This window comes from Trachurus japonicus, chromosome 24, assembly GCF_045865225.1.
Source record: "Trachurus japonicus isolate A0001 chromosome 24, Traja_1.0".
Classification (NCBI taxonomy): Eukaryota; Metazoa; Chordata; class Actinopteri; order Carangiformes; family Carangidae; genus Trachurus; species Trachurus japonicus.
In genome coordinates, this window is record NC_140930.1 from 27,904,952 (window position 1) to 27,932,408 (window position 27,457).

The 27,457-nt window shown below is 42.2% G+C and overlaps 1 protein-coding gene across 15 annotated transcripts in view; it reads left to right on the forward strand.

The window, feature by feature from the left end:
• The window catches only part of LOC146962131 (neurexin-3b), a 310,390-nt gene that overhangs the window by 112,726 nt on the left and 170,207 nt on the right, over nt 1–27,457 (forward strand). For 7 of the 15 annotated variants that reach the window (XM_085771304.1, XM_085771299.1, XM_085771293.1 and 4 more), the window contains 8 exons: nt 8,060–8,263; nt 9,944–9,970; nt 11,554–11,673; nt 12,276–12,388; nt 12,616–12,884; nt 13,192–13,382; nt 14,480–14,653; nt 17,645–17,764. In XM_085771304.1, coding sequence (XP_085627430.1) covers nt 8,060–8,263; nt 9,944–9,970; nt 11,554–11,673; nt 12,276–12,388; nt 12,616–12,884; nt 13,192–13,382; nt 14,480–14,653; nt 17,645–17,764 — 1,218 coding nt within the window. Of the gene's footprint in view, nt 1–8,059; nt 8,264–9,943; nt 9,971–11,553; nt 11,674–12,275; nt 12,389–12,615; nt 12,885–13,191; nt 13,383–14,479; nt 14,654–15,546; nt 15,574–17,644; nt 17,765–27,457 lie in introns of all 15 variants that reach the window. The other 8 variants (XM_085771291.1, XM_085771292.1, XM_085771294.1 and 5 more) reach the window with 2 other exon arrangements.

Sequence of the window (27,457 nt, forward strand, 5' to 3'; positions counted from 1 at the left end):
TATCACGTAACTTCAATATTGAAGCTAACCATTGGCCTTATTGGAAGTGCATTCGCTGGTTAAGGTTATTACACAAATTGTTGTGCGCTTGCTTTTGCACCCGGTGACCCCTGTGCGCCTGTGTGTGCAGTTATCCACTAAGCTGGAGTTTTACACCCATAAATCATCACAAACTGTCATAAATCATATAACGCCAACAGCCATTAGGTCAAATCAAGCCACTTGGCTTTAAATAATCCATTTCCTGGTGGCTTATCTACCAGAGTGACCGTTGGAGAATGCCATGCCTGCAGTGGGGTTAAGCCAACAACACCGTGGGAATGATGAAGTCCTTGTGATGTTCCTGGCCAAGAATTATGGCAAGAGTAGATAGTACAGTATGATGCCCATTACAAAATCATACTTCAAATTTAATGTGCAGAGGCGTGTTTCAGATACCAATTGTATCTGTCACATGTTGATAAATCTCTACGGATTTACCTTATCCCTGTGTAAAGCCTGTTCAATATGTCTGATGCACAAAAGCGCTTACTGTTTCATATTGGTGTTACACCAGCCCTTGTGATTTGTGATATCCTGATAAATTCATCTCAGCCTGCTTAGGTTGAGTACAGCAGAATATTTAGTAATCCCTGTGACCTCTGGGTTTTCACTGTCTGAAGGGGATGTCATTCTTCAAAGTGCGCCTGTATGTTCTATTTTCCTAAATCTGGGTTATGTTAGAATAGAAGAAATATAGCAGGAAAGGGAGATTAAAAAGAAATTTGGTTTGTGACCTTGCTACCAAACCATGTGTCGATGCCTATAGGTCATAGGACAGGCAATATTTTAGTTGTCTTTGCTCAGCCTATCAATATCTCAATAATAGATCAAGAATTTGTTTAGCTACACAAAAAAGTTTGCTGGAAGAGATTAAGCAAATGAGAATAGTTGCCCAGCCCATGCTCACCCTAAAGCTTTAATAACTACAAAATAAATAAAATCTATTCAAATCAAACTTTATTTATATGGCACTTTACATATTCAAAGTAACACAAAGTGCTAAACGTTTTTTTTTTTTTACAGTCTATGGGCTAAACACAACAAGGAAACCCACCTCCCACCCCCTCATACATACACAGAGAACACACACGCACACAGACTCACAAGCTCACACCCACATACTAGCTGTCACTCAAGAGACATAAAAACAAAAACATCATTGGTATGACCGATAGACTGAGGCTAAAGCTAATCATTTTTTATATTTGCTGCCATAATATTGTAGCCTGACAAGCCAGACTATATCATTAAAATGTATATTTTCTGCCGCTAGGGTGCGTCTAGATTTCTAGGCTGATAATATTAATGATTTCTGAAGGACTGAACTAGCTACATTTAGTTTTCTGCTTTGGCTTTATTAAATCCTGTTATTGAACTCTGTTTCTAGCAGCAGGTAGCCATTTCTCATCTAACCAGATACACTGTGTGCGCTAGCCAGCTAGTGCTCTTTGTAGCTTACCCAGGACTAAACCACTAAGTCAACATGCTAGCTAGCTAGTGAATTACGTAACTAGCAAACTAAGCTAGTGAGACAGACATTATATAACGTTAATACATCCATGCATTTCCCCTAGGAGCTTATGGGGACAAAGTCAGAAGTAAGGTATTTATTTACATTCAACAGGTGACCAAAATGGGACTACATATGAATGCTAATCTTTGCTGTAAATGTGTTTTTACACTTTGCTAATATTATCCCTCACAAGTTTGAAATGCTGTGCTTTTAGCTTGGTGATTTCTCTTTCCAAAGATGGCAACGCAAAATTAATTTCACATAACTCCTCACAAAACACAGGGCCACGGTAAACATGCATTTTGACCTCGTAAATTAGATGTATTTAACTATATAGTATCTCTAACGTTATATCTACCGTTATAACGTGTATATCAGCATGGGTTACGCTAATTGATCATTGACTCAGTAGTCAGGTTATTTGTACTGTATGGGTGTTTTTGTGGGAGCGTGTGTGAGAGTGTGTTTCCAGAGTGAGTCACGTGGCATGGATTACTGTGGATAACGTCCACAGCCAGCAGCCTTCTCTGTTGAGTGCAGGCATTTCCTACTGCCTTAGTGTGTAGCCTACTCATAAAATCACAGTAACACACACACACACACACACACACACACACACACACACACACACACTGCATGTACACACTAAAAAGAGACAAAGACATACTTAGTGCCTGTAAGATTCTTTATCGATGTCCTTATCCTTGCTGTCAGGATGAGGATGTGATTTTTGATCTTTAAAGGTTGTTGACAGCAGACTCTAAGATGTGTATGTGTGTGTGTATTTGTGAGTGCGTGTGTGTGGGAGAATGGTTGACAGGCATTCACATGAAAACCCACAATGACAGTCAAGGCCCTTGTTGGTTTGTTTATTTAAAACAAAGACGTGTCACTCTGTTATAGGAGGGGGAAAAAAAGATGAGATAATCCTACACAGTTACAGCCAAGGCAAGTAAACAATAGGAACACAGAGAGAGGAAAAATGTGGAGAATGAAAACTGATTTCAGAGTTTGAACAGGACTTAACTGTCTGTGTGTTTGTGTGTGTATGTAGTATGTGTGTGTGTGTATTTGTGTGTTTGAGCTGAAGAGATTTGACTAGTGCACTCCCTCCTCTATACCCTGAATATTTGTGAAGCTTCTGACTTAATAGCTTTCCTCCTCCTCCTCCTCCTCCTCCTCCTCCTCCTCCATCTTCTGCTTCAATTGGACTGCTAATTATGTAAAGTGTGGGGCTTGCTGGAAAACACACGCATCCACGCATACTTTCACACGCACAGACTGACAAGTAGCAGCTTAATTACCATCTGAAATGACATCCTCATTGCTGCTGATATCTCTCTTAAGAAATACCAAGTTACAGAGCAGCACATGCTGAACCATGACTGTGCCACTGCATTGTACATGTGTGTAAGGTTTCATAGATTCTGTGTTGTGCAATCGAACAACTCTAAACACACTCACACACAATCACACACACTCTGTGGTTACATGGAGTGCAATCACCTGCAGTATCTTGCTGAGACCAGTTATTAGCTGTGCATTGGGTATGAATGACTATAATCACAGCAGCCGTCTTCACTTTTTGCAGAGAGCGATGTTTAATTCTCTGCGAATGTAAAGTTATGTTTGGTTGAGTAGCTCAGCTGCCTCCACTTCTTACAGCTCTGACATTGCTATAGGAAGCTTTTTCAATGACTCTTTAACTTGTTCAAGAAGGCTCAGAGAAGTAGTTTGACATTTTGCGATATTTGGTCCTACCCCTACATACTACACACATAGGCCTCCATAAATGTATCTCATGTGTACACACTAACGTCTAGCAATCATGCAAAATCCATAACAAATTAAGTTGAAAAGAAAAAGAAAGAAAAAACAATGATAACCTGGTGACATTTAAACACGCTTGTCACTACTACAGTATATTGCATAAACACCATTTCCTTACATTTTTTAATTGATTTACAGTATGGCTCTAAGCTCCACTTTCATTTTGTTCCAAACTCTTACTCCCATAGCAGAAACACAAAAACCCCTCCTTGGAGGTTTTGCAATCATAGTTTCCCCTTAAAATATAACCTATATGTAACTTTGTTATATGGCTGCTAGTTAGCTCAGTGTGACATAGACCCTTGAAACTGTTAGCCTGTTGTTACATTGTTGCATTTAAGTTACTAGGAAAGCTGTGCATTTTTTCTGACTAGAAATAGTGCTTATTTGCTTATTTTCCACTGAAAAACCACAAATGATCGTTTTGACACACTACCTTTCGAACGAACCTCCAGTTAATAGACAATTATAACCTACATTTAGCCAGCCTGCCCTCATGAAATGGTGTAAAAATAGCAGTTATTGTACGTGTTATTCACTAATATCAAGCTTTTTGCGTGTCATTTGACGCCGTTCAGTCCCCATAGATTTACATTAACCCCAGCGTGCACTCACCTTTAGTTTACATAATCTGGATGAACTAGCTACTTGCACAAACTGTCTGATCATCTTACTGCCTACTCTCCTGTTATACTGTAGATATGTTGCTGTGTTCCAATATCATAGCAGTGACTTTGGTGAGTATTGTATGAAAAAAACATCCAAAAACTAACAAATAAGATCGAGGTTGTAATGGACTTAACCCTCGGTTAAAGCATCTCACGTCTTGTAGAGTAAGTTCAGTGTGGCCAAGACAACTTGACAACTTGTTCATTGCAAAGTAAACCATAGAAGTGTGATGCTGTGAATTTTTCTGGCGAGAGCAGGTTTGTGTGCTCAGCACTGCAGGGCTGCAGGCAGGCCCACCGGTATGAACCTAGAAAATGAGCACACTGCTGAGGGCAATCAAGACTGACACTGTCCAACATGGCCACAGTGTGTTTGTGTGTCATATTTTTCTTCACACACTGGACTGGCTGTCATTTCTTTTTCTTTCAATTTTTTTGTTGTTTTGATTTTTTGTTTGTTTTTAAGATATTGATTTAGTACAGTGATGTTACTAATAACTTGACTTTACTGGAGGTCAAAGACTAACAAGACATTCTTAACTTTTCTCAAAACCTTGTGTGTGCTGTCCTCATCCTTTTAGTCATGCAGAAATTCTGTACGTTTGATAGATGAAGAGATGGGTTGTGTGAGGCGGAGAAGTGATTTTTATTCTGCCAATCATTCCTTATCAGTTAGAAGTGAACTTTTATAGAGCTCACTCATAGACACTCCTCTTAAACCTATGGGTTACTAAATAAACCGATTGGACGTCTTCTAAATAAACTCATCTTTCATCTGGTTTGGATTTTTGCCAAAGCTTTGGGTGGAATGAAATAGATTGGACAGTCAACCAAAAAAGCTCCCTCTCCTTCCTAAGACAATAAAAATCCATTTGACTACAACACACCTGATCCCTGCTGTGAATAATCAATGACAGTCAGACATGATGGGGACTACTTTGCCCCAAAAAGGATCTGTGCACCAAACACAGACCTCTAAAATCCTCTGCCGTTGGAGCTTACTTAAAAGCCACTTCACAGCATTGCCTGTGGATCCATGTTGTTTATTTGGAAGGTTTTTAAGCTGATTCTTGTGGCTATTTTGCAACAATGAAAATAAATACTATGAGTATTTGAAGGAGCAAATCACTTTATTTTAATTTGAAGTGACATAGTTTTGATTCAGGAATTTCCAATATTTCATACTATATGAATAAATTTGAGAAAATTGATTTTTCATAGCTTCAGCTATTAGCTGATAATATTTGCATGATATTTGCATGATAACATGCTAACCCAGGACTTTAAACTTTGGTGAATTTCATAAGCATGCTAGAATAGGCTATAGAAAAATAGAAAAGCTGGTTTTTACAGCCATTGTCGATTGCATTTTTATCATATTTCCATGTATTGTTACACTCTAGTCTATTTCTCCTGCCTAGCAGCTTCAGTGGTCCATTATTTATATCATGAAATTGTAACAAAGGTCTCCTTTAGACCTTGCAGTTTGAAAAAGAGTTCTTGCAATAATGTTTTTAAAAGTCAGCAGGCTATTGTTCTTTGAGAAACGACAAGTCCATTTACAAGAACGTTTAAATGCAGCCCCAATGTCAAATTCTCATATTTACAATTCTGTCAGAATTGGTTTACCAAGGACTCAGTGCCAAGTGTTCTTTAACTCCACACCGGACATCACAGTTTGTTTTATAGGGTGCTTTTCATGTCCTTCTTGTCTCTTTGAGTTTTCTGAGCTGCAGATTGACTCTCTCCACATTCTTGTTTTTTCTGCTAGTCTGAGCCTGGGACCTGACCTGGCTCACAAATCAATACGTGCCTCTGTCAGTTAAGAGATCCGTCTGTGAACTGGCTGGGGTGCATGCATGTGTTCGTAGATATTTGAGTCTTTTTTTTTCTCCTGTGTGCGAGAGCGAGGGAGCAAAGGAGACATGAAGAGGGAGGGAGTCTGTGCAATTTAAAATTGAGTAGAACAATGGTGAGCCAAGGTTTCATTATCCTCCAGGCTACTGTACCCACACAGTCGACAGCTTGTTCATAGAATGGATTTTACAACAGCCCTAAAAGCAACACAGACAAATGTTGGATTTTTATAGCCGAACACTTCTTGCTGAGATGAATGGTTTAGTGGTCTCGCTCTGCTTATAAATGAATTTTCCAACACATCACATGAATTTTGACATTTAAGTGAAGGGAAAAATCCAATAGCACTGATAATGCATTAACGATTGCATGAGTAAACATTTTTTCTCTCAGCATGTCGGCATTGTGAACGGCACTTTACTCAGTAGACCACGTGTAAAGGGGAAGAATAAAAAGCACACAGCATGCGACACCTCACGTGACATTGCACTGGTTACAGGTACACCCCCCCCCCTCTCTCTCGTGTGATGTTCACCTACAGCCTCAGCAGTTCCCTGGATGCAGCCAAATGCTGGTGCATTTCAGAGGCCACAGGGCTATTTTTTCTTTAAAAGCTGAGGTGTCAAAACAGGTATTTCATGGTTGGATACCCTTTTTAATCTGTCTCTCTCTCCCCAAGAGGCTTCCAGTCTGCTGACAGACCTCCTCTTTCTTTGCCACACTCGCTCTGGCTCTCTCTCTCCCTCTTTCCAACTCATAAGATTTGAACACAATCCCTTCAAACCTCCTCATCTATTTATACTTTATTAAAACTACTGGACGGTTTGCGTCGTTCCGTGCGTGTAAAGGTATTTCTTATGCAGTCTGTTTTTAATAGATTTTATTGATTTTTATCGAACAAAACATAGACAACATACAAGTGCTCCCTGTATTCACACAGATATCGAAACAGAAAGAAAAACAAGCCACCATCCAAACCCAAATGACGTAGCTCATGACTGTCCTTACCCCCAAAGTAAAAAAGACATCAGAAAGGAAAAGAAAAAGAAAAGAAAAATAATTAACTAAATACATTTAAAAAAGGGAGTCCCACTGCCACCCCCAACTGTTGCATCAGTCACCCCTTTACAGTACACATACTGAACATACTGTGCCTTCTCTTATCCATGTATAGTGAACGTAAAAATAGAAATTATAACTGCAGGATGGCAATAACAGGGTGGATGACATTCATAAAAAATAAGTTAATAAATGAAATACAGACAGATAAGCAATAAAATTAAAGTACCTAAATAAATTAAATAAAACCATCAATACAACAACTAAAACAAACAAACAAAAAAATATATACAAATATAGTCAAATAAGATCAAAACAAAAGCAGTGAAGGGGAGAATTAGAGACTGGTAATAACAGACCTTATAACATAAATCATCCAGTGGAAGTATTCCAGTCTAAAGCATATCTCTCGTCCTGGAGGGGCGTTTTCTGCAGTCTCAGTGTTCCCCACTGATTTCTCATTTCAAGATTTCACAATTAGAGTAAAAAGACACCAACCAACAGCGGCGGAGGGGAGTTGCCGGGGAGAGAGGGGGGAAGTAGCATGATGATTTAATTTTCTGCACACTGAGCAGCGTGTGTGCAGCCTTCAGCAGCCTGAGCTCCCAGACACTCACCTGTCACTCCATGGATGATGAATACAGCTGCAACTGGGCATGTGGGACCTGTGTGTGTGTGTTTGGGTGCGCGTGCATGTGTGTGTGCATATTTTTCAGCGATAAAATATGAAGAGACACACATGCAAGCAGGTTCCAACTTTAAAATAGGTTCAGTTTTCTTCACCAAGTGTGTGTGTGTGTGTGTGTGTGTGTGTGTGTGTTTGCTTTCATAGCACGCATTCTCTTTTATCTTATCAGAAGCTTTGGTAGCATAAACAAAGCTGTCAGACGGATGTGAAGTGTATGAAATATATTGCTGTATTTTATGCTGTTATGATAGTATCTGTTGTTGTTTTTTACGCACCCACACGAGCGCGCACACTCAGTCGGACACAGCCTCTCCCTGCTGGTACCACAGACAGTACATCAAAGATATTTGTGCTTAAATCACCGTCAATGTTAAAAACCTCTCTTGTCTCTTCCTCTCACAGAGTCTTCCATCCTGTCCTTCGATGGCAGCATGTACATGAAGGTCGTGATGCCCAACGTCATGCACACCGAGGCCGAGGACGTCTCCCTCCGCTTTAGGTCCCAGCGGGCGTTCGGTCTGCTCATGGCCGCCACGTCCCGCGAGTCGGCCGACACGTTACGGCTGGAGCTGGACAGCGGGAGGGTCAAACTGACTGTCAACCTAGGTATCGTATAAACCGCCCCTGGTTTACCCTCCCCCCTCGAGTCCAAGAGGGGGCCTCAATGTTTTTGTGTTTTCATACTTTTGTATATTTTCTTTCTTTTTTTATGGTCCAGACTTGATATCAGACCTAACACGTACTAAAACCTGTTTTTTCTAGTTTGTCTTCGTAGTTGCATGCACTGTTGCCTGAATCGTAACTTTTTCTGCCTTGATGCTGAGTTGTTGTTGTAGATTTTTTTATATCCATCAATCTAACACTTAACAAAGTTATCCATGCTCCACTGTACATCTTTTGAACAGATCATTGATCATTTTTGTCATGCTCATTATCGTGGACAAATAGATTTTTCCAAAGGCGCAGTTTTTTTGCTTTTTAGATTACTTTAATAGATGGCACTGTCTTCAGACATGAATTCAGATAGCAACATTTCAGATAATAATCTGCCATCTATTCAGAAGTGCAGGTAAGCGTCGGTACATTTCAGTGCTGCACTAATTGTATGCATTTTTGTTCCTGTGGTGTTTTTTTTATTTTTTATTATTGTTTTCCTCATGATAGCAGGTTCATGTTTCTCTCTTTCCATTAGTAACCCTTGGTCTAGCTGGCATCTCCCATGCCTTGTTCAAAGATGGCACTCACCCCTTCAAAGGCCCCGAGCCTGCGGCCCATCTGGCAAACAGCCCGATGCCACAGCACCCAGCGTGCCTGCAGATGGTGGCACGAGTGGTACATTTAAGTAGAGTGCAGGCTTTTACACCAGTGACCCTAGGATAGATCAATTTGAAATAAAGTTTATGGATACATAAAAAAAACACCTGAACTGAATCTAGCTAATCTACTTTAGAATCCAATATACTTGGCTGCCACAGCTGCTAAAAACATGAACCATGTGTAGTCAGTATTTCATGTTTTTAATGTGCACTGTGGTCTTTTTCTCTAACAGTTAAAAAAAAAAAAAAAAACCTAAAATCTTAATACAAGCCAAATTCTATCCTACAGTAATAAGTGTAATTCATAGAGCCCTATAGGATCCTCTGTTTAGGCCTCTGTACGGCGTTGGTGCTGCGTGGCTCGAGGCTGTTTGCTCCCACTTTTCTGTTGCGGTTGACGGCACATGACCAGCCTGGTCACATGGATTTCAACCTGCACCTGCCAAACACAGGTTCAGTGCTCTCCCTTGGATGGAGATTTTCATGAAAAGCCCCAATTTTAGTGACACATAATCTACAAAAGGCTTAATTTCAGATCATACAGTGGGCTACTGTTACAATATTTTGGCTCCACTTGCTGGGTTGCAAAATCGATGTGGCCATTCAATCGGAAACAACCATTTTGAAATTTCACAATTCGACATATAACCAAACATTTTCATTTTTTAAGAAATAACAAACACTCTAATGACTTGTTGGATCTAATTAAAACAAATAATGCAGTTTATCTTAATCAGCATAATTGAACAGCATTAGTGCAATGTTATTTATAAAGAATTGGATTGGGATTAAATTGGATTTCCACTATCAGTATGGTAACACTGACCCATCAGTAGCCAAGCAGGCTAAAATGGCTGCCAGCGTCATGTGACCGTCCCCGGAAGGTGGCTTTTCTTACTCTTGGATGTCTGCAGCCATAACCTTGAAGGATGCGATTTCATCTGTCACTTATTCTCCCCTCCCCATCTAGACTGTGTCAGGATAAACTGTAACACCAGTAAGTCAACATTCTTCTTCTGCAGCCTTCTTCCTACAATCAATGTTTGATTATAGCCTGTGTGCTAGATGTAAGGGCAGGAATGTGTGAATGCAGGGGACTGATAAGAGGATTTCTCAGATAAGAGGGGGAAAAGTCATAGCCAGAGATCAAAGTTATGCAAATCAGACTTAATGTACTCTATATATTTTAAAATGGCCCATTTTTCAAATTAATTCAGGCAACTTGTTCTTAATCTTCCTCGTTGTGCCTATAGCTACTGAACATTTGCTCTTTCTCTATGGGCTATATTGTTTTTCCCAATTATACTGTAATATATTGCTGTGTCTTTCACTTGTTTTGTTTTCTTGCCTTCCTTATTTTACCACGTACTGCTTTATATAGGCTCCTAATACGATAAACAGAAGGTGTTAGCAGTCATGCTCTTACTCAGGAAGAGGACTCTTATTATTCACAGGCTTGTGGAGAATGGGAAATGAGCAAAGTGAGAAAGAGAGTTGAGCAGTTTCAGGTCGTCCTACTGTATCTGAGGTGGCAAATTTTAGATGCTGATTCATATTGATTAGACTAATCACTGTCATCAGATAATAAGCCAGTGCACATGCATACACTCTACAGAGACATGTAGCCAAGGAGATAATCATGAATTGTTGCTCAACGCATATTGAATTCTTGAACGTCACAGGTTTTTCTCAGTTTGTAACCAACTGATTTGACACATTCACATTCAAAACATCAAAAGATTTGAAATGTAGTGTTGAAGGCACATAAAAGCAAACACTGACACTTTATATTACCTTCCTCAAACTGTACACATGGTATCTGCAGGGTTCGGCCAGCAATGGGCAGCACAAGTTCAGTCAACAAAATAAAATCCTAAATCTGCAGAAGAAATCATTAAGTGACTAAACAATACTGCTGTTTGAATTTAAATTGTAGGTTCAACATTATTCAGCTGCTACAGAGACTCTGAGTTAGCTGCTGTGGCCTTAAACAGAAACACAGTGTGGCTGGATTGCCCTCTAGTGGTTGGTTACATGAATTACTGCACAGAAAGCTCAACTGGATCTACCTACTGTATTAAAAGCCTCAGTAAAACTACATTTGAGCAAATCTGCTGTAATTAAACTGGAATTAATTAAGCCTGAATGAGGTCCGTGTATAACTTGGTGGGGGGGTTGTCATTTAAATCTATCAGCCAATTGGATATGAGCCAGATACAGTAGATAGATAACGAGAGAGAGAGAGAGAGAGAGAGAGAGAGAGAGAGAGAGAGAGAGAGTTTTATGAAAATCTACACTATGTTCTTTGGGCTGAGTCACAGTCTGAGTCCTTGTCTGAGTAACAGCAAATGTTTTCTTATATTTTGCAGTCAGTTGTGATTTGTATTGTTTTCCTCTGTTGTCTGATCCAAACCAAATTTTTGTTTCTTGCTGTTTTCAAATGAGAAGTATGTTATTTCCATAATGAGACAGAATATTTTTCTTTTCTTGGTTAATTCATCTAGCCTGTTGCCTGAAAACAAAGATTTGGTTTGTGCTTGTGCTTCCCCCATCCCTTGACTAACTAACCCTCCTCTTCAGGCAAGGGCCCTGAGGTTCTTTATGCCGGACAAAAGCTCAACGACAATGAGTGGCACTCGGTACGAGTGCTCCGCCGCGGTAAAAACTTCAAAATCACTGTGGATGACGACATGGCTGAAGGTATTTCTCTCGTGAACAATTTACCTGCTGTTTTGCAATATCCATGGTACACATGTTTATTTATTTTCCTTCCTTTTACCTTTCTTCTCAACAACATCTTTTTATTTATTGTCTCATCCTGTCTCACTTTAGCTTTCAGCAAGATTAGATTTCCTAATTGAGACCGCTTTCTGGTTATTTTTTTCTGATAAAAAATAAAATAAAACAGATTTTTTGACCATGAAACTGGAAAAAAAAAATCTGAGATGGGTACTTATGTGTGACAGTATGTTCATGTTGTGCTTCTTGTTTGATATGAGTGTGTAATGTTGATTATTCATAATATAAATAAGCATAAGCACCATTTTGGGAAAATGACACACTGATTGCCTGGTTTCTGATAATTAATCAAACAGAAATAATGACCCGATAATGATGTTTTTCTTCTTACAATACTTGTATAATTTTTCTTTGACCTCAAGCTTTGGTAGCGTTACTTCATCGATGACCCAAAGTAAAACTCTGCTAATGCTGTGTGGAGCTCAGCCTGTCTTATCCCTCCTTCTCGTCAACTTCCTTCATCCCTCGGCTTCTTCTCCGTTCTCTTCCCTTGTCCACCTCAGGCCAGATGGCTGGTGACCACACCCGTCTGGAGTTCAACAACGTGGAGACGGGCATCTTGACCGAGAGACGCTTCGTCTCCTCTGCTCCCTCCTCCTTCATAGGACATCTTCAGGTAGGGAGCGCAATAAGTACTTGATGCAGCAGATGTTGATTATTGATAAACCTGAAGAGGATGGTTACTTCTTTGTAGTCATTTTTCATCATCATAGCCAAAGATCACATTATCATATTAAGTTCATTACGATTGTTTTGCTTTAATTGGTTACTAAATAACTAAATTGTAGTTTTGTCATCTGAGAATGTATTCATCTGCCCACCTCTCTGTAACTCTCCCCACAGAGCCTGAAGTTCAACGGCATGCAGTACATCGACATGTGCAAGAACGGAGACATCGACTTCTGCGAGCTCAACGCCCGCTTCGGCATGCGCTTCATCATCGCCGATCCCGTGACCTTCAAGACCAAAGGCAGTTACCTGGGCTTGGCCACTCTGCAGGCGTATACCACCATGCACCTCTTCTTTCAGTTCAAAACCACCTCCCCCGATGGTTTCATCATCTTCAACAGCGGCGATGGGAATGACTTTATCGCTGTTGAACTGGTCAAAGGGTGAGTGGGGCGGTGTCACGTTGATGTTTTTTATTCCATGGTTTAGCCCAAATGTTTTTTCTAGAAATAAAGCAGGCGCAGGCGGTTTCATAAGAAATTGTTCATTTAACTATGCTGAACAAATATCGATCCCAAATCTCCTGTGCACCGTTTGTGAGCTTGTAAAAACATAAAAATCATTGTGTTTTGGTGAAGATTGTTATCAGATTGAATCAGTCTGGGAAGATAAAAATAGACACACACACACACACACACACACATATGCTAACAAACCCCGATCTCTTCATCTCCTGCTTCTTCCTGCCAGGTTTATCCATTATGTGTTTGACCTGGGGAATGGGCCGAGTCTGTTGAAGGGGAACAGTGACAACCCACTGAACGATAACCAGTGGCACAATGTGGTTATCACGCGGGACGCTGCCAACACACACACCCTCAAGGTGGACTCAAAGTCAGTAACGCAGAATGTCAACGGAGCCAAGAACCTCGACCTCAAAGGTACAGTATCACACCCTCGCTGTCTGAGAAATTCAAATGATCATCTAACGGCATCCCCACGTCTCAAGCAGTCCACCCGCACACGACCTGGACCTCAGTCTGACCCGAGTCATAAGTCTGAAATCTCCAACAAAATCAAAGACTCAGAGCTCCACTGTAACACCAAAGAATTTTTACTCACTGAATTTCACAGACTGGACTTCACACCCTCCCCGAAGATAAGAAATGAACTTGTAAAAAAAAGTGTGAAAATGAATCAGCTTTTAATTTTCCTCGCAGTGGATACACTTTAAGTCAGAGGCACTTAAACATTTTAATTAAACATCCACATTGGAGTTTTACACGGGGTCAGAGATCTGGAACAATGCAATCAAAATGCAAATACAATTGTTTCAAGTCCCCAAGTGCCTTTTCTAACACTGCTAACGTTATAGTTTTGTCTGCTGATTTATAACAGCAGATCTGAAACATGAACTTCCTCCTTTAAAGGGATAGTTCAACAAATTGGCAAATTGGCCCATTGCCATAACCCCTATAGTTTTAGGAGTAGGTTCATTACCTTTAATTGTCAGTGCAAGCTATTTTTAGAACGGCAGAGCAGAGCCGCGAGCTGCTCAGTGCTACGCTACGGAGGCTAGTGGGATTTCTTGGTTTTCCTCATCAAACTCATCAAATACACAATCCAACAACTCCAAAACGCTCTGGTGGACAACTTGTGACCTGCACATTCACCACACTATGAGATAATAACGGAACGTTACCAGACGGATGCAAATGCAGAGACTGCTTGCCAAAAAACTGCCTTGGACGTGAATGCTCATCAGCGGTTTTGCATGAATTTACCTACTTCTAAAACTATAGGGATTATGGCAATGAGCCAATTTGCAAAATGTTGAACTATCCCTTTGAGTCGTTAGTGACATTTTCGTTAATGCCCACGAGTGGACTTGAAACAGAAGGCTTACACTCTCCAGTGACTTTCATATGTTTTTCGGGGTGTTAAATAGAATCATCTGCAAACAGGTCTGACATCTGCTGGCTTCTGTGCTCACTTCATTTATACACTCGTTTATTCACCCCTCCCTTCCTCCCTTCAGGTGACCTGTTCATCGGAGGTCTGGGACCCAACATGTACCAGAACCTGCCTAAGCTGGTGGTTTCTCGGGAAGGCTTCCAGGGCTGCTTGGCCTCAGTTGACCTCAATGGCCGCCTGCCAGACCTCATCAATGATGCCCTTTTCCGCAGCGGGCAGATTGAGCGTGGCTGTGAAGGTACAGATGGCCCGTAGCGTCTAAGAATCATGACCTGCCGTGTGAGATTTATTAGTCTAATTAGACCTCTCTTCAGTGGCCCTTAAAGCCATCCGCTGGCATTGTTAATCCCACTTATTTTCTTTCTCTTCGCCAGGTATTTGTCACATTATGGGATAAAATTTGTCATTCAGTTTCCCCTAATAATGGCTTGTTAACCTTTTTTGTTGCATCACTTTATTTTTTGACTGCAAGTATTAAAACACAACTTGCAAGAACAACGCCGATAAAAACAAGCATTTTCAGGTCTCATTAAAATATAACAAATTGTAGATAATTTCACAGAGTAAGGCAACATTAATTAACCCCCTAATTGATGCTTATGTTTAAACACCATCATGACTTCTTCGCCTCTCCAGCCCCTGAAATTACCATCCTCAAGCAAACCAGCATGTTGCTGCATCAGAATACAAATAAGCTGCTGATGTGTTTGTTGCTGTAGTCAGATTTGACTTGAGGTTGTTTCCATCCATATTACAGTAACTGCTGAGCTGTGCTTCCATGCCTAAAACCTAATAGTGTTTAGAAAACGTATGCCCCTTGTGTACAGTGCAGGCCTCAACATATTTTCCTCTAGAGGGCAGCAGAAGATTGAAATAAGTTCAATCCAACACATCAGGCATTATGAGCAGGGCCCATGATAGTTAAATCCCAGCACCCTCTAACTAACTGTATTATGATGTATGTAGGAGCTGAGCCCCACTGCCAGATCAATAGCCAACGTTGCACCCTGCAAAAGTGACAAACTTGTACAAGTTTTAAGAACTCTTAACAGTGCTGCTCCCTCACTAACCTTTACTCTTGTTTCCGCTCTGCTCTGTTCTGTTTGTTATTTTCTTTCTGCGCTAACAAAGTTGGTTTCACCAAAGCCGACCTGCAAGGTAGAGGGTTAAACTCCACCTCTCCGAGGGCTGCTCGACTGAAAGTCTGCTGTGTGCAATGCATCGTGGGTGTCACCATGGCAATAATGCCCCCCTCTTGGTGCCGCGGAAGTGACTCGCTCTCTGAAAAGAAAAGTTCATATGAGGAGAAACTGAGAGAGAGAGAGAGAGAGAAAGAATAAGTGATTAAATAACCAGAGGCAGAAAATAGTGTATGATTACTTCCTGGTTTATACAACAGCACTGCTGTAGTGTTAATGTAGATAAACAGTGTATTTGTTTGACTGATATACAGTATATGTTCTAAACCATTCACCGCTAACTGCCTGACATGATGGAGGGATGTATCCAATAAAGTTGTAAAAAATTGAGTATACAGTTTAATTATAATGTGAACAAACGAGGTCAGATAAGTGACGTTCATGTGGGTATGTGTTGTCGGGTAGACTGTGTAAAAAACGGAGGCAGACAGCCACAGTGCTGTGTTCTTGTATGAAAATGCCAGTCGAAACAGAAGAAAGAGGCTGTCACTGCACATCCAAACACTGTCAGCCTGCTGCTGATGTATCAGACCTCTGTCTCTCTCTTCCTCTCTCTTTTTTTTTTGTTACTTTTTCAAGAACCCATCATGTTGGCTACTTTACCTAGACAAGTGTTTTTCAGAGAGCGAGCGGCCTCCTGCTGCAGCTATCCAACACAGAGAGAAGTCCTCCATGGCTCAGTAAACAATCACTGCTCTGTGCTACAGGCATGAGATTCACACTGCTGCCATATGCAGAAATACACGTGTGCTCACCTTGGGGACGCCTGGTCGACTGCCATCACTGTACATTACACAGTAAATGCACTTTCAGCCGGCAAACTTTAAGTGTCTTCTATTTCTTATTCACATTTTTCTTGCACAAGACAATTGCTCTTAAACACAGTTTACCTGCACTTGTCTGCCCATTTATTTTTGGACTGTCTGTTTAATTTGACTCCACTTTCGTCCGTCTCCTCTGTGGTTATCGGAAGGGGTTTCTGTTGAGATCCCCCCCCGTGTCTGTCTAGACTCCGACGGGGATTGTTTATCTTGTTATCTCTGCCGTGCGCTTGTCCTTATCTGCATTCCCTCTCAGTAGAAAGTATTCAAAACGAAGAGCTACGTATGTGTGGTGTAGAGGAATAGCAAACACACATCCAGTTTGACTTTGAATACCCTCCTCGGCTCCCGTCTGCCTGACGTGCATACACGAGGATATGCACTGTGTTCTCAAGTTCTCTTTGCGTTTCTTCTTTTCTCTTCCACTTCTTCATGAATTCTGTCTGTCCAGTGTGTCTACTGTCCACCGTCTTCACAGCGAAAGAGATGTTTAGACAGAACAATTATCGCCAGGGTCATTCTGATGCCATTTTTAAAAGAAAATGTGCATCGTTAAATGGAGTTGTCTTTTGCTAAAAAAGGTTGTTTTGGTTTTTTTTATGTCTCGTCTTGCTTGTTCATAGAGGGAATGCAGTGTTCTAAGTTTTACTCTGCTAAAACTTTCTTGGAAACATGTCGGAATGATGAAAAGTTTTTGCATGCAAATCCACCTGTACACACTCTCCGAAAGAAGGAAATGAAAGGATGTTGACAGTGTCATCACATCAGCCGGGCCGGGATCTAATTCATCTGCAGCATCATGTTTTCAATGCAGATTAGGAGGGAAAGCAGCATCCTGTACAGCTGCTTGTCTGTAATTAATTCACCGCTTGAGAAGCGTGCTGTTGATCCTGTGAAAACCTGGCGCCTCTTCTTCGCTGCATCACCGTCTCAGTGCCACGCTTTTAACCCAGCGTGAAACAGGATTCCTCAGACTGTTTTTAAGTGTGTCGGTGCTCCGGGTCAGGCTTCCTGTGGTGACACTGTTTGCTCCCGGTTATTTCTTGGAGGCCTACATGCTGTATATATATCTACCTCTGTAGAGTGCATTTCTTCTGCATGGGTCCTGCATTGTTAAGGCTCAGCAGTGACTCTTATTGCTGCTTGACTGTGCACCTGTTGTATCCCCCTCTCTTTTTCTCTCTCTCTCTCCATCCCATCATCCTCCAGGCCCGAGCACGACCTGCCAGGAGGACTCGTGTGCCAACATGGGCGTGTGCATCCAGCAGTGGGAGAACTTCACCTGTGACTGCACCATGACGTCATACACAGGGACTCACTGCAACGACCGTGAGTACCGTTTTTTTTAAACGCTGAAAGTGATTTAATAGCTGTTTGAAACTGATGTTTAAAGACTTTGGGGTCTCTGGAGAGATCCAGTGTTGCAAACTGTGAGCACTGGTTGAATGGCATGGGTATTTATTTACCTTTCTGGGGGCATTTCAGTAATAGCCAAGCTGCCTTGTGGGAAATGTAGACTCCTGTGTTTTTGTCAAACGGCAACAGTCAGGACATCTTGGCCTTCTGGCCTTGAGGCAACCCCCCCCTGCCACACACACACACACACACACACACACACACACACACACACCCCTCCCACCCCTTTATTGAAGTGCAATACTAACTTGCCGGAGGGCTCCTTCCACCACACCAGGTACACTCAACTGCAACATTATGCTGATGTGACATTGTGCTGACCATACGCTGTGTACAGAAGTGCATACAAACACACTGCACAGTTCACCCTCACACACACACACTTACGGTGAGTTTCATACCCTTGACTCCAGGACTGAAAGCTGTTTCCCTCATTTGTTTATTAAAGCCTTTGTTAGATTTGCTGTATGGAAGCGGTGCTGAGGGCTCCATGTGATCTTTAAATGAAGCAACTGCTGGCTGCATTTGTTGAGGATGTTTTTTTCTTTTTTTCTTTACTGCAATGCAGGCAGTTTGTCGTAACAGGTTTTGCTTGATGTTCTACGCTTTCACATTTTTGGGCTTTGGAGTAAAACGGCCGTGACTGATGATGTGTAAAATATCCACTTGTGCCTGAATCGTCTCTTCATAAAACGTCCTTCAAACAGCTATCGCCGAAGTTGAAGTGTGAGTCCGTGTGCACGCGTGCCATACATGTGTGCGTAGGGATCTCTCATCCCCATGACGACAAGGGACTTCCCCTCAGTAATCATGGTTGGCAGTCTTTCATTTAGCGGTTAATAGCAGGGGCATACTGCTGCTGGGCCAGACTAATGAGGTGGTGAAGGCTGTTAGGAGAGCTGCTCTTTGTGAGCCCTGGCATCCCATAATCATCCAGACCTTTCTGATGTCAGACCCAGCCACTGTGTATGACTTCACATCTCTCAAATCCCAATTTTCTGTTTCTGTTCAATTTTTCTGTTTCTGTTCAATTTTCTTTTTTTTCTTTACTGTTTCTTTTATTTTCTACTTTCTCTCCTCTTACTCTTATTTCACGTCTCCTGCAAAAGCTCATCTGACGCAATCGTTTCCATGCAGGGCCAGTAATCGACTCGTGCTCCCGCTTGGTGATGGGAGCTGTGTGTTTATGTGTTAATTAGTGATGAGAGGTCTTCATTAATTCAACTCCTGGCGCTGCCTCGGATGACTTAAAGTGAGCTTTCATTGATTTCATATCGACACAGACATATTTCTTCTTGAAAGAAAAGAGCACAGATAGGGACGTACTTCACATCTTCGTGACATTGTGGGTTTAAGTCTTAAGTTCTCCTCCTGCTAGTTTTGGAGATAGATGTTCACTAATATTGACCGGACAGTCCAAGCGTATAATAGCATTCTTAACTGAGCGGTATTGCCCTTAATGGGAATTTTGTAGTTGATTTTCTCTTTCTTTTGGTACTCGTCGAAGCAATTTCTTTTCATTTCCTGTGCTGGAAGCGGGGAAAATAAATAATGAAGAGGAATGGAAAAGGATAAAAGAGGCAAAGTCAGGCAAACAGGCAGTTTTGGTTTGGGAACTTTCCTGGAGTTTACATTTCAGAGAGACTCAACATGACACCGCCTGGCCCAAGGGTAGGGGTCAAGTTTACTCCTCTTGGACTCCCCCAATCTTCTGTTGTTGACTCTGCCAGCAGCCCTCTGCCCCCGTCATGGTCCCCCGCCCCCCCTGAGCCCAGCAGTGCGGCCCCGCGCCACCAGATGGCAGTAGACCCACAAGCAGGACCGCACAACTGTCGCTGCGTGCTGGGAGAGAATGAGATGCAATCCCCTGAGCATGAAATCAGCTTTCCTGTTATTTTCCTCCACTGCTTTGCCTCTTGTACTCTCTCTCTTTATCTGCCCCCCCACCCCCCACCCCATCCCAACACCACCTCCCCCGCTGCAAACCCAGAAGCCCATCCAATTTCTATACTTATGGATCACAGGGAGAATATTGTGCGATCTCCCCCAAACAATGCAAAAGCCCAGTGTAGTGCGATACAATCATATTACTGACAATTTCATTGTTGGATTGAGGTAGCTTGATGAAGATGAAATCGACGGGCACAGTCGTCGCCGCCCCTCGCGTGTGTGTTCTGTGACTGTTTTATTCAGTGAGCACAGCGCTGAGAGAGAGAGAGAGATTCTAATTAACAGTGTGGGAGTGGAGCTTGTCCCTCTGTTTCTCTTGGTCTCTCCCTCTCTGATAGCTCACAGCAAATATCAGTAATTGTCTTCCTCTCTGGCTCCATTTCTACCCATCGTCCAAATAAAGAAACTCGAACAAAGTAAAGTGAACATTTCTGCCAGTAAAGCCTCTCGCTGTTTCATCTGTGCCAGTTGTTAACGTGTCCCTCTCCGCTCTCCTCCCATTGTAGCCAGCAGGGCTCTAGGTGGCAGAGAAGAAGTGAAAAAAAAAACCCTCAGATGGCAAGAACTACCTACACTCTTTCCATTTATTCTTGTGTACCCCTGCAGCCTGCACTTTGTGACTGCACACCTTTACTTATGGGAACAAGACACAAAGAAAGAATTTGCAGAGCTCTTTGCACCGTGCAGGCCGTTCTCAGAGCCGCTCGGACAATCTGGAGGTACATGTCATGCCCAGCTCTGCTTAAAAAAACGGGGAAGGGGGTGAACTATTTTTATAGCATTCTCATCCTGCTTGCTTCTGGCTCACCGCTTTTGTCATGCTCATCTCCATCTCCCTGTCGTCTCATATCTATCCCCCTTTTTTTCTCTTTGTCTCCTCTCCTCTCCTCTTCTCTCCTCCTCCTCCTCCTCCTCCTACTCCTCCTCCTCCTCTTTCTCTGTTTTCTGAGCGGACCTCTTCCTGTCAGGTTCTATGAATACCGCAGAGTTTCATTTAACTCCAAGGACATAGGAGCTGAGGGCCACGCAAAGAAGAGCAGCGGACACTCCTCTTCCACATCCAGAGCAATTACTCAACTTACGTAATAGAATTATTTCTGCAAAGGTCGCTGCATTGTTCCACAGTCAGGAACATGGTAAACAAACAGAGAGCGTTGAGAGGGGAGAGGGAGGCTGAAGACAGGCAACAGGAAACAGTTCGTCAGTCTGATACTGAAAGCAGTAATTGCTCAGATGGATCTAGTGATGAATTTCTTTGTCAGTCTGACGATGCCAACGAACCCTCTCCGCTCCTGCTTACCCCCAGTGTCCTTATTTCACTTCCCACGGCGTGCTCAGAAGGCTGTGACCGCATCTGGCTAACTGCTAACACAGCAGTGGCACGGCCTCCTTCTCTTTTTTAAAAAAGAAAATAATTTTCTCCTCTGTTCATTGGAGGGAGGAAGAAAAAATATGACAAAAGAGGTGCTAGTCAAGGAAAAAGCTGTGTTTCCTCTGGTCCACAATGTTCTGTTGAGTAGAAAATCATCAGTAATAACAGCATTTTCTCCACATTGACGGATGCGTCTGCTCAACAGTATTAAACCTGGAGGGGAAAAAAAAAAAGTCAGCCCAACAATGGCACCATTCACTTTGACACAACGTTAATGACGAGGGAGAGTTTTTATGACGGACAAATGAGAAACGTGTGCACACAAACACATAAGCAGGCTGCTGGTGCAGGGTATCTTTAGACCTCCTCATGCATACTGGAGGAGTTTTTATTTGAGCATTGAATAATTCAACCCACTGTCTCTGTAAATGGGATTAAGTAGCTTGAGGTGGCCCGGACGAGCAAACAGGTGCAGGGCCGGGGGTTTGTTGGCTATAAAGCACTCGGTGGGGCACTGTGGAACTTGGCAGAGCTTCAGCTTGGCACAGATGTGGCAACTTTAACATCGTAATAGATACCCAACCTCCTCAGTTGATCAATATTAAAGGGATAGTTCAACATTTTGGCAAATTGGCCCCCATTGCCATAATCCCTATAGTTTTAGCAGTAGGTTTGTTACCTTTAATTGTTGGTTCAAGCTAGTTTTAGAATGGTGGAGCAGAGCCGTGAGCTGCTCAGAGCTACGCTACGGAGGCTCATGGGAGGGATTTCTTGGTTTCCCTCATCAAACTCATCAAATACACAATCCAACAACTCCACAATGCTCTGGTGGACAAGTTGTGACCTGCACATTCACCACGCTATGAGATAATAACGGAACGTTACGAGTTGTTTTCAAGGCAAATGCAAAGACTGCATCAGTGGTCTTGCATGAATTTACCTCGAAATAAACTCACGGCTCTGCTCCGCCATTCTAAAAATAGCTTGCACTGACAATTAAAGGTAACAAACCTACTCCTAAAACTATAGGGATTATGGCAATGGGCCAATTTGCCAAAATGTTGAACTATCCCTTTAAGATTAAACCGGATAAGGGAAGTCTTGTTTTTCTCCTCGCAAATGCAGAGGGAAAGTTTTTCGACGATATGCGAAAAGCTTTTGGCTAAAGAGGGCTTACAAGTGGAGCATGGAAATATGAGAACATTTGCCTATAAATACCACAGGTAGATCAGAAATGGGCCAAGGGAGTCCCACAGAGAATGATTTGTCCTCTGGGCACAACCCATCCCAAAAGCACACTTTGAAATGATCTCACTCTGTTTGTCATAGTCGCTGTGGTTGATCGCGTTAGTTTGGGAAATTCCCACATGACCGTGGGCTCACGTGACCGGGTCGCTTGAACACATCCAACAACCGCTTAAAGATCTGACAGCTGCCTGCAGTACCATCGCACGTGAAACATCTTCTGGATGATGGAGGTTTGAAGCTGCTCCTGTTGTTGTGTAACCGTGGCTTGAGGAAACATGTAATTGCCCACCATCAACCCAGTGGAAGCGCCCCAAACAGAAGAGCGCACAAACATAACATCGTCCCTCCAAGGTTTATAATCTCTCTTCCTCTCACCATCACTTTATCACTCCTCTTCCTTGTCTTATGATATCTGTATTAGAGCCAGAGCTGCACGTCCAGCCCTTGGGGGTCTAACGAGCTGTCCCGCTATTGGCTGATCAGGCTAATGATGCTTGCCCAGCACTGCATCATGTCACTGTGATAAGGCTGGATGTCGCTTGTGTCAATCGATGTGTCACTGCCGTGCTCAGAGCCGTAGTATAATTGGATATATGCAGTGCTGCGGATCCTAAACGCCCCTGGGCTAGAAGAAAGAGAATGTAAAACGGGTAAAAAAAAAAAAAAAAGATGGAGGAGAAGATTGGGAGATGTTACTCCTCATGAGTGTCAATACATCACTGTGTTGAAGAAATGAGCAGTTTTTCATTTTCATTGTCATATGTGAGGGTCTCGGTCTATTTCTGAGCCGATAGTTCTACGGTTATTGAAAGGTCACAGAGAGCCACACTGCTCAATACGTTTATATGAGCAATGACTGCATGTGATGTAGAAGTTGTCACTTGTAATGATAAACCTACAGAGTATTAGCACCTGACTCCGCAGTTTCACTCACTTCTGTTGAGCCGTTTCAGCTCAGTGCTTTTGGCTTTCTGGCCTCGCTCTTTGTTCTTATTAACAAAGCCCTGTGGAGCTGATTTGTAAACACATTAAAGTCGCTGTTACTCACCAGTATGCATTGGGATCTCACTAACATGTTGACTGTGTTCACAAAGCCCTTTTTACCTCCACTAAAGTGATTGTTTGTTGCTTTGTTTGTTTGTCAGTACTGAATTGATTTACACCAGATTTGGTGCAGTGACGGGGCGTTAACCAGGGAGGACCCCATTCAATTTTGGTAAAACTATGAATTTGTAAAATTTGGTGCAGATTCAGATAATAATCTGGGTATGGATTGTTAGAGGTATTATGCTCAAGTGAATGCCACCCTGGCATAACATGTCTTCTTCCTCCTTCCTTTTACTTTCCACTGGCTGCAACTGACTCTGAAAAAATAGCATGAATCCAACAGCAGAACTGTGAATTACTCTGTCTGCATGTCTGTGCCCAGCACCACGAGGTACACAGAGAAAAATCAGAAACTAGCAGATGAACACGGTGGAAGATTTAGCAGCTAAAGAGCCTGATATCACCCTCAGGATTCAGTGGAGAACCATTGACGGTGAATCGGTCCTGTCGTGTAGCATTTGTTTGCATAGAAGCCATAACAACTCCATAAGTCACTGATGTGTTTTTAGCTTGTTTTGCTGCTCCTAATTAAGCAAAATAAATTAATTAAGTGACAGGTAACAATGTTTATTTGCTTTCTTTCTGAGAAACAGATAAGACGATGAGCATCAATCTGTATGTTGAGCACAATATCAACTCTGAATATGATTAGCCGAGCTCAACATAAACACTGCTGACAGGAGAAAACAGCTCCAGCCAATAACTCCTCATTAAGGCACAAATTGTCATTGTAGATTTGATTGTTCTACAGTTAGAGTTAAACAAACAAGATGCAGTGTGTTAACCACAATGACAGTGTGTATACTTTGCCAAGACAAGACATTGTCATCCACCAGATCTGGATTATTATTATCTGGATCTCCACCATACTGTACAGAGATAGCTCATAAATATTTCATTTTTACTTCAAAATACAAACTTCATTTCCTTAGAGATTGACTAAAACTTGGAGCATGGACCGATCGGCGCCAAAGTTGAGTAGTTTCTTCCCTGACCCGTGCCCCATCCATCCATTAAGCCCCCCCCCCCACCCCACCCATCAATACTTGGTGCTCAGACATCAGGCTGATATTGATCTTCTCATCTCATCCTCAGAGGAAAAGCAAATAAAGTTATTTTTCAAAATGTTGAGCCATTCTTTTAAGACACAGACAAAGGCCAAGCACATAATAGTTAACAACCCCTACAGTTGTTGCACCCAGGAGAAGATGTGGAGGTGTGTGATAAATAAAATCATGACTCCGACCGCCGTCTCCGGACACGTACAGTACAGCTCCTCTCAGTCTTCCAGCAAACTGCCTGGGTGAGCGGAGCGCAGAGATGTTGTATGAGAAGAGAGAGAGAGAGAGAGGGAGAGGGAGGGAATGATTGAGTTGAACACATTACAGACAGTTACGATGAGGAGCATCCATCTGTTTTGGTGCCAGGCGGGTAACCTTGAGGCTGTCGGTGCGTTCCCAGCACCCCACCCCACACCTCACAGGCTGAGAGCCCGGCCACAGACACATCCATCAACACATGTTCCTAGACACATTTCAGAAGCAACAGCAACACATACAAATCACCCAATCAATACCTCGAATGCCTCACCTGAACTTCGGGGTTTTGAGCAGGAACATGTCTGGCAGCTCACGCATATGTTTTTCTCTTGCAGGTGAGATATTTCTTTTAGCTGCAGCTGCTTTCTTTTTTACATCTCTCTTTCATCCTTTTCTTACCTTGGGTAACTGTTTCCTCTGGTATTGTAATAAAGGTCAAGTGATCCTCTGAAGTGGCAATGCATTGGTGTAAAAAAATAAGTACTATTTCTTCTTGCTTTATATTTTGGGACAACACAGTGTAATGCATTTTCTTTTCCCTTTTTTTTTTTTAGAGAAACATAGTGCAGTCAAAAAATCTTAGTTGATAACTTTATGGTTTTGGTGGTAAATAAAGCTCAGACCAGTGACAGCATTCAATGAGTTGTCTCTAATTCTCATGTGTACCCTGCAAAAACTCAAAATCTATCCAAGAATATTTTTCTTATTTCTTGTCAAAATGTCTAATTTCTAGTCAAAACTAATCTCTTTCCACTTAATCATCACGTTAAAAATGAACTTGTTTTTAGATAATTTTCACTTGTTTCAAACAAATTTTTACTTGAAATAAGTAGAAAAATCTGTCAGTGAAAGCAAGTTTTTTGTGCTTGTAATAAGAAAGAAAAAAAATGCTATCAGATTCTTCTACTTATTTAAAGTGAAAATACTTGAAAGAAATAAAAAGTGTTTAAAAACAAGCTACTTTTATGTGATGTGTCTTAATGAGATTTGTTTTGACTAGAAATGCCATTTTGACTAAAAATACAAGCTTTTGCAGTGTATGGCCTTGTTGTGCATTTGTTTTTGTCGCTGTTTGTTCACTTGTGTTTGCCTCGGTGACTTGCGCCTTCAAATATTTCTCTGTGCTCGTCTACAAATTGCTGGGAAATTGTCATTGGACCACACACTACACAGACACATTTCATGTCTTACCTGGTCAGAACAATGGGCCCAATCAGTAGCCGATATCTCATCAGCTTCTCTGGTGGCTGCTCTCAGTCGCCGTACCTGTGTGGTGTTGTGGACGGTTTTGAAAGGCCACACAAATACAAGTAATCCGTCACGGGTAGACAGCGTTCCCACTCTGCACTTGATTGCACCAGCCAGTACGTACAATAACTCCCCCCCCCCCCCGCAAGCTTCACAACACCAATTGAGATGTGCATAGATCAAAAAGAAAGGCGAGTTTGGTCTCATTCTATCACTCTATTGTTCTTGTTACTCTCTCCTCTCCCTCTCCTCCCTCCTTTGTCTCCCAGCAGTGAGGCTGATAGCTCCTCATCACCAGTAGGGAGCTAAACCACTCAAAGCAGACTACAAAGAATAAAGCTCTCCTCTGCCCAGCACTTCCAGGAGAGTACTTGATCGGCAACAAGGAGCATGGATCTACAGTACCAGCTCCCTGTTTGTGGTGACCTCACATCAGTTCAACAAGTGCTAGCCTTTGGTACTGTAGGCCTGATAAAAGGCCGTATATGGCGTCCTCGTGTCTCCACACTCACCTTTTAACACTCCTTACCTATCTGCCTACCTTACATCAGGCTTTTACATTGGTGACAGGCAATTGCCGGCATTTAGCAACGCAATTAGAGAGGTGGGTTTACCCGGGGGGGCAGTCAAGTCATTCAGTTGCCATAGTGAGTTCAATCACTCAATCATTGGATGGTTGCGGGGATGAAGCGGTTCAACCCTCCGAAGAGAGAGAAGAGAAAAAAATAAGGAAAGAACATGAAATGTCTCTGTGTGATAGCTCACAGCCATTAATTTTAACCATTAAAGGGCTCTCAGCAGAAGAACCCTGCGGTGCGTCTGAAGGGCACTCATATGGGGGGAATATGCTCCGGTGATGCGTTCGGTCTCCATCAGATAACACCAACGGTTTACGTCAGGTGAAGGCATTATAAAGGCAATTACCTTTGACATTTTTATCTCCCAAAAGAGCAGACAGGCCTGTCTCACTTATTACACTGAGGCACACCTGAGCTCAACCAGTGGGAAGAATTAGATGTCCTGTCCAGCCCACCTCACCATTTAAAGGTCCTGCATCCTTTTTCTTTTCTTTTGAGTCTGAAATAACAGGCTGCGAGACATCCTTGAACACCCTTGAAGTAGGAGCTCGCTAATTATGTTTTTGAGCACTTTGAGGAGTTGTAATCTGTTTTGGCTTGAAAATAACCTTATTCTTGACATTGTAAACAGGATTTTCCATTGCGAGATCTTTCTTTTTTCTTTCCTGCTGCTCCGGACATTTGCAGTCTTTCAAGTGCTCTCTTTGTAAAATATGAGCATAATATTATCTTGTGAAAGTAGATATAATTTTTCCAGACAGCAGATTTATTGTTCTATAACATT